The sequence below is a fragment of the Elaeis guineensis genome, chromosome 1, assembly GCF_000442705.2.
Source record: "Elaeis guineensis isolate ETL-2024a chromosome 1, EG11, whole genome shotgun sequence".
Lineage (NCBI taxonomy): Eukaryota > Viridiplantae > Streptophyta > Magnoliopsida > Arecales > Arecaceae > Elaeis > Elaeis guineensis.
In genome coordinates this window covers 169691491-169710545 of record NC_025993.2, presented here as the reverse complement: position 1 = coordinate 169710545, position 19055 = coordinate 169691491, and the positions used below count along the sequence as shown (strand labels likewise).

Genomic DNA, 19055 nt, shown 5'->3' with positions numbered 1-19055 from the left:
AATTAAATTTGCCATCATAGTTGTTGAATTTTGAGTATTTGTCATCTCCTTTCGTAATCTCAAAACTAGATACTCTACAAACACCCTGCCTCAAAGATTTATTGATATATATGCAGCATAACAATTTTTTTCCTCTAAAAGATATACTCTTTTTATTTCTTGCACTATATCCAGATTTTCTTAATTTACATTGGCCCAAACAAAAATAACCTCCAAGTATCACAAGAACAATCTCTAAATATTACAACATCTTTTCATGTTCTCCCTCACAAGGACACTGAATCCAATCTTACCAACATAAGATTTATAAAAGTTTAAAAATATCATCAAAATAATTTTTTATTCACTTATGTAAATATCAATTACACTAGCACGTGCCCGTGACCGCCCACCAGTGTTTGTTTTGCAACTTTCCTTTTTTGAACCACTACAGTAGATTATAAGGTGGATTGAAATTTGGGACCATTAGATCTCGTGGCTCCACCACCAACCAAGGCCCTGTTGCTCGGCTTGTCGGCCTTTACCGATCTGATCCAATGTGGACCCTTGGTTGCAGCTAGAGCAAATGAGGGGAAAGATGATGGGAAGAGATAGGATAGATGGGTATTTTGGGAAGTGGGGCATATAGATTGTTATGCCTGGCCCACATTGTAGGTTTTTATATCAAATTCCATTTATAGGAAAACGCTGTGTAGCCCGAAATTATCCAGGAGTCCGTGAGTCCGCGGCAAAAGTGGCGTCTAGCTCGCCGCTCGGATCAGGAGTGCATCCGATGCCTCGGCGATTATTTTGGCGAGGCGTCCCGCGATTCCAGTCCTCGGCGGAGAAATCCATCCCCCGTCTCTGGACGCTTGCATGGTTGCATTGAAAACCTCTCTGCCTATGAGGCGTGAGCGGCTGGAATTTGGCACCCTGGAATTAGTCCAACCGGCTACACCCAATCAAGCACGCGAAAAGTGAATTGGATGGTATTCGGTCATTTTATTGCCACGTCAGCATCTGTGCTTCTGTATCATCTTAAACAAAATCTAAATAAGAAGTCAAACGTAATGCCAACAAAAATAAATTAATTCCACATTGACAACATACTCTAGTCTCAAACAGGGGGCATGTCTTGATTGGTGGTCAGTCCTGTTGAGCTCGTGACCTAAAGATGTTAGGCTGAGGTTTAATCTGGCTGAATCAAGATAATTGCCGCAACAAAATTCTCTTGATTCGTTGTATGAAAGTAAATAGTGTTAGAGGCTGACTAATTGGTAGGATTGAAATCAGATCAGATTTAAATAAAATACTAATATATTCACATCCATATTTATTTTGTTTGACAACACAAATACGAATACGGTTATTATTCAGATGCAAAAATTTATATCCATATTTATCTTAAATAGATGTAGTTATAAATAAGATATCGAAAGTAAGGATATAAATTGAATAATCGAATTTTATGATCATAAAATCAAAACATTATTAAGTGGATAATGAATCAAATTAATAGCATATTAATATGATCATTTATTTTTTTTTAAAAAAAATTATAAGTGATATATAAAATAAATAGGATTATAAATAAAATTGATACGAATTGGATAGTTATCTATGCATATTCATTTTTTTTTTTTTGATAAATATAGATGTGGATATGGATATTAGTTGAATGCTCAAAATTTTATCCATATCCAAATAGATTTAGATACGAAAATAGATAATATTATCTAATCCATTTTTATCCCTACTAATTAGTGGATGTAATACCAGAACTACTAATTGATGGATGTAATATTGGAACAAGTGATTGTAGGGCCATAGTTATTGAAATTTAAAAAAGGGAAAAAAATATTTCAATAGCACAAAACCAAGAGTCCAAACATTAAGTTGTTATTTATTTGATTCTGTGGACTCAATCACATTAGTAGGGAGGAACCTAGTATGGCATCCAAATGAACCATAAATTTACCTGGCTACATGAAAAAAAGCTGAAGAAGAGTTGATGCGCAACCAAGGACTTCAGAGTAACATCAGCAACTTGCATTGTGGCATTACTGGATCTTGCATGGATTAAGTACTGGACATAATATAGAACAAAATGTGCTCTCAACTTGCCATAATTCTGTTACAAAAACTTGATGCCTAAGATTTGTGCAAAATCAATTGGGTTATGGTAGGATTGACAGATGCCTTCTGACATGGAGAAGTATCACAACAAAAACAGGAATAAGCTTCCAGCACAGCACCAGTTAAGCATCTAATAAAAACGAGGAGGCAGAAATCATTTTCTCAACCAACGCAGCACAATGCATTGGTAATGATAGAGATATGGGACAGGACATCGTCAGATTCTACAGCTACTAATCACATATAGATCTAACAGGAAATTGCACGGTCCAGCAAGATATAAGCTTGATGCAAGTTTCAGGTCACAGTATCAGAAGCAAGGATCAGATCCAGAAAATCATGTTCCTTGTCACAAAGACCATCCCACCAAAAGAGAGGAAATTACATCACAAATGCAAGGTGACCATCATGCGGTTTTGAGAAGCCAATCTGGCAAGTCACCAAGCTGCCACTAGAAGGAGCTTGCCTTCATTTGAAAAGGATAGAATGGACATTCATATTCCACTTAGGAATGCAATATGGTTATTGTTGACTCCTCTAAATATAACAGAATGCAGTATTAAAGTTCTGAACGAACTCATTGTCCAAGTATCCCCAAAAACTTCATTCTTTTAAATCTGAAGATGAAAAAAAAAAAAACAGAAAACGTAATCACCACGTCTTGGGTTGATTCTTTGATCTTCCAAGTGAAGAGCAATAAAATCCTTCCTTTTTTTTTTCACCTAGACCCTGAGTTCCAAAGAGCTAGAATCAGATATTCAGACCTTTCAGAAAATTTTGGAACAGGTTCTAAGAGTTACATGTGTTCAAAGCTTCTAATATGTAGTTTTCATGAAAGAAATAGCTCCTGTTCTGAATGGAAGAGAAGATCATTATGTTGCAAGGAAATGACTCTTTCTAAGTCACTTCTTGAATGACTATGAATAAGTTCTAAATCAAATTAGCACCATAAGTAAAAGTTGATTGATCCTATCTATGTTGAAAAGCAATCATAGTCAAATCATCCAAGTGGCCTGAGCAAAGCTATTAAATGCGTATGCACTGCATAAAGTTAAGGTGTTGAAAGACAAAGTGGGTTTTGAATATTGGTATTCTATAGACTAGGGTATTACCTCAAAATTCACCTGATAAACAAAGCGACTGGAATAAGTTGCCTGATGTAGACAGCTAGTATTTTGTCCTTTCAATATTTTGCAAAGATTATGTATCATATGAACAATTAGTCAAAACCATCAGTCTAGCATGTAGCCTCCTTTAGTTTAAGCTGAAAAGCTACAACACAAAATAACCAAAAATAATAAATGACACATGACAAGAAAGAGCAAAGCCAAGAAACATACGCCCTCAAAAAAAAAAAAAGGCAGATTAGAAAAAAATTCAACTAAAAAAAAATGAAATGCAGATTAGAATTTTGGAATGCTATAAAGTTATTGAAATCCAAACTAGCAGTTTTATATATTTGATGACATGCTTCCAACAGTAAGTGCCAAACACAATAAGCAACTAAATGTGAAAACTTTGAATGCAAGCAGTCCATAAGTGATGGTTGATGCATCTCAACAAAAAAGTAGTTCCACTGTCAAACTGCAACTCTCGGACAAAAGCACCAAAATATGCTAATGTTTCCATAACAAGCAAGAACAAAGACTTCAGAGAATTAAATAATAGTGAACAACTTCAGAAAATATGTTGCGAACCATTAGGAAGAACAACAAAATCAAAGGTCAAAATGTCAACATGAGTAGAAATTAGAGTCCAAGTAAACCCTGTGACATGAAACATTGCAACTCAAGAAATGTAAAAGAAAAAATTCATCAAAGACTACATACAGCTATTTCACATCCAAAAAGAGGGAGAAAATAATTGAAAAAGTGAAATCAGGTTTAAATTACAAAAAACTCGAACTATTGGATTTGTTACAGCATTATCTGTCAGTAGTCACCGAGTTCTTTCCCTGAATAAATATCTAATGTACAAAAAAATGGGATACATGTACACAAGTTCTAAATTATGTGTCATGATTCATTAGGAAGCTGTGCAAATGTCCCTGAATTGGGGCTGCACCCTCCAACCCTCATGTTTTTATAGACAGAATATGCATGGTCAGCATTACCTGATGCACTATAACCTCGAATAAGAGCATTGTATGTAAAAACATTAGGCTGGAACCCTTTGAGTTGGAGTTCTTCATACATCTTTCCAGCTTCAGCTATCCTCCCTGCCTTCCCAAGGTTGAGAATTAAGGAATTATATGTATACAGATCAGGAAAGATTCCCCTATTTTGCATTTCATTGAAAAGAGCAATAGCTTCGTCTAATCTCTGAGATTTTCCAAGACCATTAATCATTAAATTATATGCAATCAAGTCAGGCTCAAGCCCAGTTTCCATCAATTCCTCAAAATAGGAGAGAGCATCATCTGCTCTACCCACCATGCAAAGGGTTTCAATAAGGATGGTGTACGACTTCACATCTGGCCTAATTCCCTCCCTGGCCATTTTTTCAAACCATTTGCAAGCCTTTTCTGCATCACCAGCCTTCCCAAATCCATTTATAAGAATATTATAGATAGCACAGTTAGGTTTGCATCCATAGTCCACCATCTCATTGAACATATTTTCTGCCTCATTCATCTTTCCCGATTTCAAAAGCCCATCAATGAGAGGACCATATGTACATGGGGTAGGTGAGAAATCTCTGCTAATCAAATCACAGTAGAAATCAATAGCCTGATCCAATCTTTTAGACTTGACAAGGCCTGAAATGACTATATTGTAGGTAATGTTGTTCGGTTCACATCCCCTTGCATGCATCTCCTCATACAACTTCAACATTTCCTCAATCCGCATAGACTTTCCCAAAGCATCCATTAATGCATTGTAGGTGAAAACATCTGCAGTACAGCCAACCTTTTTCATTTCCATGAAAAGACCTTGAGAAATCTCAATATATTGGGCTTCTAGGAGCCCAGTGATAAGAAGATTATATGCTGCAATGGTTGGTGATATTCCATAGCTCTTGAATTTCTCAAACAGTTTGTGTGCATCAACAGCTTTCTTATGCTTACAGAGAAACTTAATCAGAGGGCATAATAAGTAGTCATTTTGACAAGCACCACTTGTAGCAATCCATTCAGCAAATTTAACCGACTGATCATATCCAGCTTCACCTAATATCCCTTCCATTAGAGCTTCCCAGGAGAACCTATCTCTTTGAGCATCTGGCTGAAGCATATATTCTTTGGTGATCTGCAGAGCATCCTTTGCCAGTCCATTTTTAATGAAACGTGGAAGGATGCTGCACAAAGTTACAAAATCAGGTATGCAAACTTTTCTCATCTGATGAAAGAGCCACAATGCTTCATTAACTCTATCTTCTGTAGCTAAACCATAAATGACGGTGTTGTAAGATAAAAGGTCTGGCATACGGTCCTTCTCTGTCATCCCATAAAGGATGTCCAAGGCAAGATCCACTTCACCATTTTTGGAGAGACAATCCAGTAGAGTGTTGTAAGTTATTGTATTTGGAGGACAATTGTGACTATTCATTTCCTGAAACAAATCCATCACCTCTTGAACTTTACCCTCCTTTCCCAGTCCTGCCAATAGTGTGTTGTACGTCACCACAGTGGGCTCAAGATTCAGCTCCTTCATTCTGTGGAACAGTTTCCAAGCTTCATCCTCTCTGCCGGCCTTGTAGAGCGCATCAATCAGAGAGTTGACTGTAATCTCATCTGGCTTGCACCCACTTTCTATCATCTCAGAGAACATCTTGACAGCTTCATCAACTTTCCCAGCCTTATTGCAGCATTTAATCATCATATTATAGGTGATAGCATCTGGAGAGAGTCCAACAGCTCTTAGTTCATAGAAAACTTCTTTTGCCTGTCCAAGCCTTCCTGACTCAGCAAGACCATACAAACATGCATTGCAAGCAACAATATCTGGAACAACCCCCCTATTCTTCATTATCTCATACATATCAAAAGCTTTCTCGAACTCTCCACGCTTCCCATAGTAATCAATGAAAAGGATATAGGTGTGGGCAGTTGGTTTCAGTCCATGAGCATCCACATGGTTAAAGAGCACTTCAGCTTCATCCTGTCTATTTGCTCTCAGGAGACCACCGATCAATGTGTTATAGGTCTGCAGATTAGGCGATATGCCCTTCTTTCCCATTACACCCAACAGTTCAGAAGCTTCTTCAATCCTACCTTCTTTGCACAAAGCATTTATAACAGCAGTAAACATAACAACATCGGCATCATAGCCATCAGCTTCCAATTCCCTCCAAAACTCCCACACTAATTCCAAATCACCACTGTCTCCAAACTTGTCCAGCAACGTGATGTACGTCACCCTATCTGGTTTCTGATCACTTGACTTCATCTCCCAGAACAACTCCTTCGCTCTATCGAGCTGCCCAGCTTCACAGAGAACTTCTATAAGTACAGTAAAAGTCACAACATCAGGTCTGCACCCCTCTTCCTCCATTCTCCTCAGAAGCCCATAAGCTTCATCAATCTTTCCAGCTTGACCGAGCACCCGGATGCAAATGGTGAAAGTGTACACATTCGGTCTCAATCCCAAACCTTCCATCTCACTCAAAAGCCTCAGCACAGCTTCAGTCTCCCTCCTCTTCCCTAGTGCCACCATGAGAGCAGAATAAGTCTTCAGACTCGGTGCTACCCCTTCCAATATCATTTGCCCATAAACTTCCATGGCCTGCCGAACAAAACCGGATTGGAGAAGGAAATGTATCAAACCATTATAAGAAAATGCATTCAACACAAAGCCTGCTTCCCTCATCCTTGACAAAGCAAAGGGGGCACTCCGGAGTCCTCCCCGGATGCGGAAAGCCTTAAAGATCGTCAAGAAGGTGGTTGTATTCCTCTTTACAATTTGTTGCTGCATTAAGTCAAACACCAGAGCCATGTCTTCCACTCTACCATGAATCCTCATAAATTCAAGCATGTAATTGTAGGATTCAGTCGTGTGAACAATATCAGGCTGCTGCGCTATCGACTTGAAGATCGACAGCGCCCGGACTGGGTCCGAAATCGACTTGAGAATATCGACAACATTATCTGAATTCACACCATCTTCCTGTTTCTTCTTCACTTGGATGCCATGGGAATTTGTCTCGCCAAACTGACAAAGAATCAGATGATTTTTCTTGGATTCGCAATGATAGATGGATCGACCGGATGATGGGAATAGATTTGAAATCCTAATTTTTCGCCTGCTGAACGGAAACAAGTGATTGAAAGCTGCAGTCTCGCCATTGGTTTCGAGACCGTTGTGATTGTTATAAGAAATTTTGGAGTAGCGGAGCTCTATAACGGTCGAAACCATCGAAAATTTCTTAAAGGAAGAATCTTGTTTCTTCTATAGTATTATCTCTATCAAATACCAATTCTTTCTGGAGACTAAAACCAATAAGCATCACAAGGCGAAAGAAAAGGAGTTTTGTATCACCTGCCTTCTTGGGTACTGAGAAAGCCTGAGAAGAGGTAGGTACTGAGCAAGCCTGAGAAGAGGTGAGTGAACGCCCATGCGGGCTGTGTCTCTTCCAAGCTTTGAGATTGGGCAGGTGAAGTGAGGTTATTTGAATGGATTTGTGGTGCTTTGTTCGCCATTCGACAGCATTTGGATATCTACCGTTCTGGGTTCAGCTCACCAATCCGTGCGGTTACCTCCCAACGACTCTGGCCATCCATTCCGGAGTGAGAGATAAGATGGTTCGATTTCTAATCAAAAATTTGATGTTACAAATATTCTCCTCATTCAGAGAAGCGTATCAATTTGTATTGCAACTTTCCATGCTTGGCTGTTTGAAATGTCTCCCTTTTGTGGTTCACGGTCGCGTCCTCGCTATACATCTAAAAAGGATTAAAACAAATCTCCCTTTGTGCTTTTGATATCTTATGCGCATTCTCTTGTATGGCTCTTTATATTAATAAAGATTGAGTGGCTTATAGCCTCCCACATTTTCAAAAAAAAAAAAAAAAAAACTTATGCGTATTATCTTTCTAATTGAACATGAGCATGAAGCATACTGAATTCCAGCATAAGGTGTTCAATTTTTTCTAAAAAAAAATAGCATTACAGTCATTTTACTATGCCAACAGGTTGATGGAATATGTGGAGAAATTATATCCTGTACCAATGTGGCCATGCATATCACCGATTACAATCATTCATTCCGATGGACCATGCACACTAAGGAATTGATGGAATATGTGCAGAAATTATATCATGCCAAGAGGTTAATGGAATATATGTATGGCCATATAGTGCATACCACACAGCATATAATCTCCCGTAGATACATCAAGCCCCAACATAAGCCTATATACATATGCCAACTTGATTAAATATAGCTTCTTTCCCGGTCATCAGTGAAATGATAAATATGAACTATGATTTAACTACGTGGTCATTGTGGAGATTCTAGAAACTACTTAACAAAAAAAATCTTGATATATGGTATAGTTTGATGCATCAATTCTAAATAAAAATATACGATTGATGTGAAAAAGTTTAAAAAGATATTAGATAAATTATACTTCTGATCCTTGAACTAAATTGGATTTTTTTAAATGATCTATAAATTGTAAAAAGCTAAAGTATAGCCCATGAACTATCTGAACCGATTTAATGTTATCGTTCAGTAAAATTTCGACTGTTTTTTCTTATCAAAAATTTGATGTGGTAATCTCTAATGCTTATATAGTATTTATACGATATTAAAATTTCAAAAGAATCATTGCATCGATGGACTTCTTCAGCTGATGAGGAGGAGAAGTCGATGAAAGACCTCTCTCACCATATTGTTTCTCAAACTCCATTTCCACCCCAAGCATCCTCGTGTTTCTCTCCATAGAAGGCTTAGAGAATGCCCTAATCGGAGATTTACCTTTCCCTTTCTCTCTCATCAGACTTTGTCTCACTAGATGGTTTTTTAAAATAAAAGTGGCTTAAGGGTCTTGATCATGATGTCAAGTCGGATTGAGCATGCATTAGAGTTTAATATATTATTGTTCTAACTTGAATTGATCTTAATCTAAAGCAACTCAAGTCACTGCCACCTCCATCTGCATTGGCAACTCAAGAAAAGGACATAGCATGAGGTGAGACAATGAATTTGAACAAATAATATATGAACGTGTGAACACGAACGGTATGCTAGCAAAGCCATATTTTTTTGATTTCATGAAATTGATAGGTTGCTATCTTTTTCTTTTCCATTCAGATGTATGATCCTGGCACTACGTATGCTTGAATTCTTAACACCTTCTTGATACAAAGCATAGAGTAAAACTAGCACTAATAAACTACTGTCAATGAAGAGTGAACTAGCATTTTTCTCTCCATTAATCAATAATAAAATCGAACTACTATTCATAAAAAGTTCAAAGTTTTGATTAGATATATATTTTGCAATTGTCATTGGAATAATCATTTTACATCAGTACAAACAGAAATGCTATGACAACATGCACCTCTAGATATCCCAATAATGAAACTTCAGTAGCTGAACAAATAACAAAGCTTCCACTCCAAATATAGCAACTTATCCTATATGTCAAGGTTTTAGTAAATATATAAAATAATTCTGGGGTCTATTCTCATCTTCGGCGGGGTTTGGTTAGTTAGGCAATTCAGAGAGGGCTACCTTTGTGTAGCCCATTTATCATCCAAAAAAAAGAAAAGAAAAGAAAAGAAAAGAAAAAATCTACCTCCAGCTTTGCATTGCTGTTCTCTCTACCTCCCCATAGATACTAAATAAAGCTTCATCCATGAGAATAATATTACTCTTTTCTTTCATCAGATTGCACTGCCGTTCCATCTCCTGCCAGCGGCACTCACTTGAACGTACCTGACACGCACTAGCAACGTTTTAAATCACGCACGAACCAACAAGCGTGCCGTGTCGCAACTGGGTGATTTTTTAAGGCGGTACATTTTGGGTTCCCTGCGAGCACTCTCCGTGGCACACTGGCATGTATCACTCTGTCAAACCGGTCCCTCATGCACGGGCGGTACCTAGAAAGACCCAAACCTGTTTCATGTGCGCCGGTCCAAATCCTAGACCAAATGTTTGGGAGCAGAACGAACTACGTTTGGCTGATCGGACCGGACCGGATTCGCCTCAACCAGCCGGGTCAAGTCTCGAAGGCAGCTGAAGACTCCTGAACGTTCCGGTCAGTTTCGCCTTGGTCGGATATCGCTGACAGCTCCTCGCCCTCGCTCATCTCTTCTTACCAACAACCAATGGCCGCAATCCTTGGGACTCCGGCACTCCTCTTCCCCTCGCCGAGGCCGGCCGTTGCATCTCGCGAGACTCCAACGAGCGTCGCGACCTTCTTTCTTAATCAGAGGCTCGCAAGGCCTCTGCGTCTAAACCTATCCCCTTTCCCCGAAAAACCTCTACTACGCTTCCCGGGATTTCCGCCCTTCGCTGCTGCCAATGGAGAGGCCACAGAGGCCGACGTGGTCGAAGAAACTGTGGCCACGGTATCGTTTTCTGGCTTCCTCTCTAAGTATTGGGTAGAAATTCATTAGAATTTATGCTGGGATTTATAATTCCAAATCAAGATTCCTTTTTTTTTTTTTTTTTTCTTTTGTGTGTGTGGGGGTGGGGGGTGGTGTGGTGTTATAGTTCTGCGTCAATGAATCTTCTTCTTTATCATCTTGGTCTTGAGGTTTTTTTTTTTTTTTTGATATCCTTGTTTACATTGTGTTCGGTTATATGATTGTGTGGGTTTGTGATTGGCATGCAAGGATTTGTTTTGGTGTGTTGATCTGTTCAAATTTTGCCTTGTGACTGTAGGATTTTTTTTGCAAATGTTAGGACGGTCTGCCATCATGATAATTTTTATTTAAGTATGTTAAATCATAGGAAGAGTTGAGGAGGAAAATAATCTAGATTTAGGTGATATTGATTTAGAAAAAGCATTTAGATTAAGTAATATAGTTGACTTATGGCCGAACGCATATGCAAGTCATATTTGAGATTATCTTCAATATCAATAAGGCACTGATTGCGCATGGGGAGTAGTTGTCGTGAGATTTCTGCAACTAAAAGATGATTAGAATCAGCTTTAATCCATTGTATGCTTACATTTCTCCTATGTGGAATCTATAGACATTTTGGTCATTGGTCAAAATGCTACATGCATGCCCAAATGTGGATTCATGATTCAAAGATGAATTCAAATTACAGGAAACAATCACTGGATTTGAGTTAGTTGCAACACAATGAATTGCAGTAAGTTCAGCTATATCAAAAACAAAGAAAATCCTTAGGATGAAAAAAAAATTGTTTTTCAGCAAATGGTCATCCAACAACTAAAGTAATCAAAACAATTGCATATGTTGTCCATGTAAATAAATTATATTAGATTCCATTATGGTTTGCCGAACCAGTCCAAACCAAACGGTCAGAGCATGCTGAACCATACCGACGGCTAATCGGTACAATTTGGGCGTCCGATTTGGAACGCCAGGGTGAGGGAGAAGGAAAGAGGGGGAGAGAGAGAAAGAGGAGGGGAGGGAAAGAGAGGGAAAGGCTAGAGATGGCCGGTGGTCGTCCGGCGAGGCCTCTGGGGCTCTATCGTCCTTCGCGAAATGCAAAAAAAAAGATAGCGGCCATCCGACGGCCCTATGATAGCCTCCCCATTGCTTTCCTCTCCTTCCTTTTCCCTTCCTTCTCCCCTCTCTCTATCTCTCTGCGCTCTCATTTTCTCTCACGAAAGACCATGGAGCCTAGAAGGCCTCAGCAGTCCTCCGGTGGCCACCGCCAGCCTCCCTTTCTCTCCCTCCCTTCTCTCTCTTTCTCTCTCTTTTTCTCTTCTATTCATCCCTCATTTCCGTGTTGGTTCGGATCCGATGTAGTCCGGTACAGAGATGTACCAACTCGTACCGTCAACCGCATAGGGTCCGGTTCTATGTCAGCAATCCTTGGATTCCACACTACCCAATTGCTATCTTCTGCATAATTCCCATTCAAACACCAAACATTAAGGAGACACAAGTTAGTTGCCATGTTGCCATATCTGTATTCTTTAACAGAGAATTAATTGCTCAGTTACCTCCCCTGGCTCTTTGCTCTTGCCATTCTCCTCCTCTCCATATAAGGCTAGTATAAGTATGGTCCTGTTAACTTTGGTGAGCCAAGATATCATTATCATCGAGGTTCAAACTTTCATCCAAGGGTGAAGCATAAAGCTCTGGTGTCAAGGCTACTTCAACCAGGAGATCAACACAACTAGTGGATCACCATTCTCATTATCCATCCATCATAACTCATCAACATTGCAATCCTTAAAAGTATGCTACATCGAGTTATTCAAGATTTACCTTTATACGTTAATTGCAATAAGCACTGAGGTCGTTAGCTGCCTTTCTTTTCATTATCCTATTATGACTATTTGCCATTATATCTTGCTGCCAAGGATCAAAGATCGACTGAAACTGGTCCATTTTGGCTTGAATAGATACAAAACTACGAGAGATTTTTAGTTTTGGTCATTTTCTTTGGTCCAATTTTAATCGATTTGGCTAGTTTTGGCTGAGTTTGATAGAATATGCTTTTTTCATTATATTTTTTTTAGTAATATTTGTAGTCATTTATGCATTTGGTTAAGTTTGTATCATTTAAGGTCATTGCTCCATTTCTTAAGGAAATTTGAGTAAATAGTGCTTATTTGTGTCATTTTTCATTTCTTGAGTTATAAGTAAAAAAAATAATTATATATGATTAATCTAACCTATGAGAAGTAAGAGGTCCCTTTTTTACCTTAATCATATGGTTCTGATCTTCTTTTTTTTGGGGGGGGGGGAATTTAAAAGTATTTGGGTGTCTAGCTCTAAGAAATTTAAAAAAAATGTAGCTTTTCTTGGATGTAAAAGTGTCTTTAGGTTTTTAAGATAAATTTTGTAGGAAAATAGAAGAAAAGAGTATATGTAAAAGACTAAAACTTGGAATTGGTAGAGCTTAACCAAAATCCTTAGGTTGCATTTGGTAGCTGACAATCTATCCATATTGCAAGCAATTTAATATGGTAATTTCGATTACTGCGTTTGTTATGCTTTTCGGATGGTAATCTAGATTATTTTGGCAATCCAGATTGCCTCATGGGAGGTAATCTGGATTGCCTTGGAAAGGGGTGGCTATCCAGATTACTACTTCTTTGGCAATGTTGCAATAAAAATTTTGGACAAAATTATCTCTCAAAAAAATCACATAAAATATATTGCCCAACCCTCCCTCCTCCCCCCATCCCCCTCCGCGTGCGCCTCCGGCCCATGGCTCTTCCATCTCTCTTTGTCTGCCCACAGCTCCTCCGTCTTTATCCCCCACCCCCCCCCTCGTGGCTCCTCCACGCACATCCCCACCACCCCATGGCTCCACACGCGCCCACCCCCTCCAGTGCCCACGATTCTCCACACCTCTCGGCCCGTCACTTCTCCGTACCACCACCACACCTACATCACTCCCGTTACTTCTCATCAGGAAAAAAGAAGAGCAGTAGGGCAAGATTATTGGGGATATTTTAAGAATTTGATTTCACATTATCGATAATCTAATTGTCGTACCAAACATGTCAATCAAGATTTTCAGTAATTTTATTGCAACATTACCTGTATGTACTAAACACAATAATCAATATTACTGACAATTTAATGGTGGCAATCTATCCTGAAGGCAATCCACATTACCTTCCAAGATTGCCTGACAATGCATCAAACGCAACCTTAGGACATTTGGATGAGATACATTTAACCATAGTCTTTGTTAAGTTATATGTGAACATGTCGTACTAATTACTAAATATGATGGTAAATATTATATCAGTTTCATATGTATGTTGAGTTCTATGTGGTATGTTTTACTGTTTAGCTGTATATTTACACTATTAGTCATGTTCAGGAATTAGGTTGCTGTCAAACTGACAACAATAGTTCTTGAACATTTCACTGATTTTCGAATGTGTTTATTATTGTTCAGACTCCTAGACTCACAGCCTAAGAACACAGATCACAAATTTGATGACTACAAGTGATAAAATATGCTTCAAAACCATATAATATATGTTCTCTTAGCTTATTTTATTTTTTCCTGTTTGGCTTGGAACTTCAGCCAAACATGTTGAGACAAACAAAACTGCAGAATCTGAAACTTAGCAAGCTTGCCAAAACTGATACCTAGCTTTCAAATCTTGCTCTTTGCAATATTCAGATTGTTTATTGTAGAATATAAGGCTCTTCACGGCTGATATAAAGGACATCAAACCATCTAAAGTAATTGTGATTCTTTTGTGACCCAAAATATGCAGGTTTCTATCTAAACTTTGTGGATTTGATGAGAGAGTTTGGTTCGCTATTATGTATTCTACAAAGAGGGATCTGAATATTGCATAAAGAGAGAGAAAAGCAGGACGTTTTAGAGCAATATTTTTATATTACTATTGGGCATATGTGATGCATATGAGAAATAGGGATGGGTTTGAAATTTCAAGTGATTATAGATTTTTTTTTTTAATCATCGATTTGACTTGACAAATACACTGCCATGTTTGGACAGTGAACTTGTTTATTTCTCTAGTCTAGAGAGAGTAAAAGGTTAATCAAGGGGATGTATTGATTAAAAATGAGAATAGTCAGCAGGAGACGGGAGATGTGAGAGGAAGAGATTTGAAAAAGGCGAGCGGCCAGCTGTGGTCCCTAAATTGTGAGCAACACATGAAAGGTTTCACATCTCACCTTGCATGGCCGAAGCCTAGGGGCTTGTTCAATGTATACAATAAGATAAATGAATATCTATTTCGTAGCATATGCTTTCTTCTACCTGTTCCACATCATTACTTACAGGCTGGGCTCAGTGATTTTTGGCATTAAGAATAGCATGCCGTAACCTTGGTACACAGATGACCTGAATATCTACTTCCTTTATGTCATTGCTTGGGAGATCTTGCATTGTGGCGGATGTTGACATCTATGGACAATTTTCTTTCCTTTTTGTAATTTGAAGAGGTAGCCACCTTGATGAGTGGTGGAATCAGAATAGTCATCACCTTGGCTCAGGAAGAATATCTGCTTGCTAGTCCAACAATAACCCGGTTGAAATAAGCATATTAGATGAAGGATTCAAGATACCACACTAGTGGGAATGTCATGGTGATGGTTTATGATGGAAGGACAGTGGGACTGATGGACCACTAGTCATGGTTAGATTTGTGGCCTAAGTAGCATCAGCACTAAAGTTTATGCCTATGCTTTGGATGAATTTTTGAACCATGATGATGCAGTATCATGGCTTGCCTGGGATGAATGGCCCATACTCTTATCAACCCTGTATGGAGTGGGGATGGAGAGGGCAAGAAGGTGATTGAGGTAAGTAGAAACTTGGTATTTCTCTCTTGTAATTGTTTGGATTATTTTTTTAGTTTTGCAGACAACTTGGTGTATGGAGCTCCTGATTGTTTTTGTTTGTCTTTTTAACTTTTATAAGGAAAATTGGCAGTTAGTTGATTGGGAATCTAGCATTGGTCTTCGTTGTCCTTCTTTCTTGGTTCTCTTTGTTCTCCTCCTTTTTCAGTACTCTTGTTAGTATTTATGCGGTGTAGCGAAAGTGTAGCATGAGGTCTGGTTTGGGTCAGTTTATATAGGCAGAGCAATGTAGCTGGGTTGGTTGCTTGGGCCGTTATGCAGATCATTGGCCGGACAGATGATGTTTACCAACATAGGGCTTATTTGGTTGCATGTAATTGAACTTAGTGTAATATAGACTTGAGCATTGGTCAAACCAGGATGGCTTTACCTCTGACTGCCTTTGGCCTGAGCACTGTTCACCCATCAAAACCTACATCATGGATGAACCTGTTTCAACCGAGCAGACATAGGATTCAGGCATCTGAATATCCCCCCTTATGAAAAAAGTGATGTGCTGTACCGAGCAGGCGTTGAACTCTGATATTGGTTGATATCAGAAAATTGGATATTATGTTGAGTAGCTGTTTCTTTTCTTAGGGTCTCCATTGGGAGTCTTTTTCTTGATTGTCGGAATGATCTTGTTTGTTTTGTTCATTTGTGGAGGTAAGGTTTTATGTCCCTCTCTTATGGGCTGTTTGGTTCTGATCTTTGTACCATGAATAATTGGTTAAAAGATGAGGTCTGATTGTTGAAAACAGGCAAAGAAGAGATATTCCAAAATTATAAGCATTCTAGATTTTGAGGGGCTCACCACTCTTTTACTAACAGGAACTCTAATTAAAATATTAGTTATCCCACGATTCACACCAACAAGTAGTTCATGCACCTTTATTGGTCCTTTATGTATCTTTTCTTTTTATCTGAATATTTAGTACACATATAACTAGAAATGTCAGCCTCTGTTTTCTTCCATTGAATCTTGAACGTTGATGCATGCCATGATGATATTGAGTATGCATAAGGTATTTCATCGCTCACATTGGTAATGTAACATTGCGTTCTTAGTTCTAGATGTTATACAATCTATTCTTTTCCTTTCATCAGTTTTCTTTTATGCATAGATTTTTAGATACCATAGCATCTCTCAGATTTTCTCAGAAAATTAAAGATTATGGAGATTGAAAATCCTTATAATATTTGGAAAACTTGGTGAAAAGAACCCAAGGATGAGATGTTTATTATGGTGAATTCTCATGCTTCTGCCATTGTTTCATTTCAAACTATAGTTTCTATGTTACATTCATTGTCTGAGAAATTCAAGAGTGCATCCCTTTACTTGAGCTAAAAGGAAAAAGCCTTCATTGCAGGCAGATTCAGATGATGAAATCCTCACAGAGGGTGATGCAAATGATGGCGTTGCTGATACAGAAGAAAAAGTTGCTTCTGCTGTCATGGTATCACTGCAATCATATAAAGAAGCTTTGGCTAATAATGATCAATCAAAAATTGCCGAGATAGAGGCCTTTCTTCAGTCCATTGAGGCAGAGAAGAATTCTCTTGCAACCAAAGTTGCTACTTTGTCTGTAGAGTTGTCCATGGAACGGGACCGCATTCTTAGGATCAGTGCGGACTTTGACAACTTCAGGAAAAGGACAGAGAGAGAAAGGCTCTCTCTGATGACAAATGCACAAGGAGAAGTTATAGAGAGCTTATTGCCTGTTTTAGACAACTTTGAAAGAGCTAAAACTCAGATAAAGGTGGAGACTGAGGGAGAGGAGAAAATAAACAACAGTTATCAGAGCATCTATAAACAGTTTCTGGAGATTTTGAACTCATTGGGGGTTGAAACGGTGGAAACTGTTGGCAATCCATTTGATCCTTTGGTGAGTTGTCTTTGTTTGTAATGTTCACTTATTCTACCTTTGTATCTGCTGCATGCTTTAAAGCTTTAGAAGTTTCATTTCCTGCCTAATCCATGAATACACCTGTATGCTGTCCAAACTGGTAGTTTTTGTTAAACCAGCAAGCTCTATTACATGCATATGGTGCAAGAACTTATTGTTAAAAATACGAAATCTTGAGGTTTATGAACATTTTGACTCTCTCAACCAGACTTGCCAAATTGGTGTTTGATGCGACATTTGGAATAACCACTCAGTTGCCAGTGTTGGAGGCACATGTTACATGCCAAAAAGCCTAATTGCAGCAGAATGATGCAAACGGCTAATTTTACTTGTGCCCCTGACCGAACAAATGTATATAACTTTTTTGTTTACATTGAAAGGAAAAGAATTGTCTTCAAAAGATTTTTCCAAGGGAAAGAATTGTCTTCAAAAGATTTTTTTCCTCTCTTTTTTTTAAAAAATTGTGTAAAATTTGAAATACACACACCCGCACACATCTATATACAATCTCTACATTTCTCATTCACATATGTTGTTGCTCAAACAAACTTCTATTTTGTCGTAAAAGCTTCATGAGGCTATAATGCGTGAGGAGTCAATGGAGTTTGAAGAAGGCATTATAATTCAAGAATTTCGTAAGGGATTCAAAATCGGCGAAAGACTATTGCGTCCGTCAATGGTGAAGGTATCGGCAGGACCAGGCCCTGCAAAGCCTGAAGGTGGAGGCTCAACAGCAGATGAACACGGTGGAGAAGCAAGTGAAGAAAGCACAAAGGAAGGTGGAGATTCTGATTAATTTGTACTATCGATATCTTTAGTTCTTGAACCAATTTTGTCAGAGTTCTTGTGTGTTCCGAAGATCTGAAGCTATTAGCATACAGCTGCAATGTACTTGCAGTTCTCAGTATTGCAGCTACTGTTCTTGAGAGGGAGCCCCGTAGAGTCATTGTTTAAGGCAATGTGAGATTTGGATGTAGTGTTTAAAGTCATGTTGCTGAACAAGAATAGATTGGTACGAGGTCTCGCATCCTGACATGTTTACAGAAAGTTGTGTTATTTTGGCTGTGGTCACCCTTGTTTTCTTTTACACCTAAGACTTTGAGACGGAGATGAAATTCTTCGGTAATCTGGCCCATGGAAATTCAGTAAACTGGCCCATTATCCTATTGCTCTGTCGGCCTATTTGTGTCAATACTATCAATATTTGGAAGTTCTGGAAATCCGATTTCAATGGTTACCTAGGATTTAATATTTGCATTCTTCATTATGACGCTGTAGCATGAGGTCCTATACACAATGCATTTGTATTCAGATCTAATGTTAACATTCTTTAATATTGGTGTTATTTCTGCTTCTATCATATTTGAATTAGTCCAAGCACTTGGAGTTCCAAGAGTAGTTTTATTCAGAACATGCGTGAAACAGAAATTCCTCTTCTTTATTATGAACGTATATTCAAGGGTGTACAAGTAAAGATTGCTTCAATTGTATTTGAGCTAATCTCAGCATTTGGTATGTCTAGATTCGTTAAATCTAGATATCGATATTCTTCCATATGACCTCTACAAAAGGGTTAACTCTCTTACGAATATATGTT

The 19055-nt window shown here is 38.4% G+C and overlaps 2 protein-coding genes across 4 annotated transcripts; one reads left to right on the top strand and one right to left on the bottom strand.

The window, feature by feature from the left end:
* Positions 1-2365: 2365 nt before the first annotated feature.
* Positions 2366-7780, bottom strand: LOC105060160 (uncharacterized). 3 transcript variants are annotated; one of them, XR_012136501.1, is made up of 3 exons: positions 4229-7780; positions 3228-3387; positions 2366-2844 (listed from the first exon to the last, which is right to left on the bottom strand). XR_012136501.1 is itself a non-coding variant. In XM_073248104.1 (2 exons), exons 1-2 carry the CDS (start codon positions 7467-7469, stop codon positions 2834-2836), a joined length of 3252 nt encoding a protein of 1083 aa, XP_073104205.1. In that variant the 5' UTR covers positions 7470-7780; the 3' UTR covers positions 2366-2833. The 3 variants fall into 3 exon arrangements, 2 of the variants coding, with proteins under 2 accessions (XP_073104205.1, XP_010942072.1); XM_073248104.1 differs by lacking the exon at positions 3228-3387; XM_010943770.4 differs by lacking the exons at positions 2366-2844; positions 3228-3387 and having other exon boundaries at positions 3979-7777.
* Positions 7781-10313: 2533 nt separating this feature from the next.
* LOC105060161 (uncharacterized) lies at positions 10314-18678 on the top strand. Its single transcript, XM_010943771.4, has 3 exons — positions 10314-10634; positions 16922-17437; positions 18027-18678. Exons 1-3 carry the CDS (start codon positions 10392-10394, stop codon positions 18252-18254), a joined length of 987 nt encoding a protein of 328 aa, XP_010942073.1. The 5' UTR covers positions 10314-10391; the 3' UTR covers positions 18255-18678.
* Positions 18679-19055: the final 377 nt, after the last annotated feature.

Bases quoted from the DNA above. Each gene is read 5' to 3' on its own strand.
- LOC105060160 (XM_010943770.4), bottom strand. From the start codon at position 7,469: ATGGTTTCGACCGTTATAGAGCTCCGCTACTCCAAAATTTCTTATAAC.
- LOC105060161 (XM_010943771.4), top strand. From the start codon at position 10,392: ATGGCCGCAATCCTTGGGACTCCGGCACTCCTCTTCCCCTCGCCGAGG. The intron at 10,635-16,921 runs GTATCGTTTTCT...CCTTCATTGCAG, and splicing joins TCGAAGAAACTGTGGCCACG to GCAGATTCAGATGATGAAAT. The intron at 17,438-18,026 runs GTGAGTTGTCTT...TTGTCGTAAAAG, and splicing joins GCAATCCATTTGATCCTTTG to CTTCATGAGGCTATAATGCG.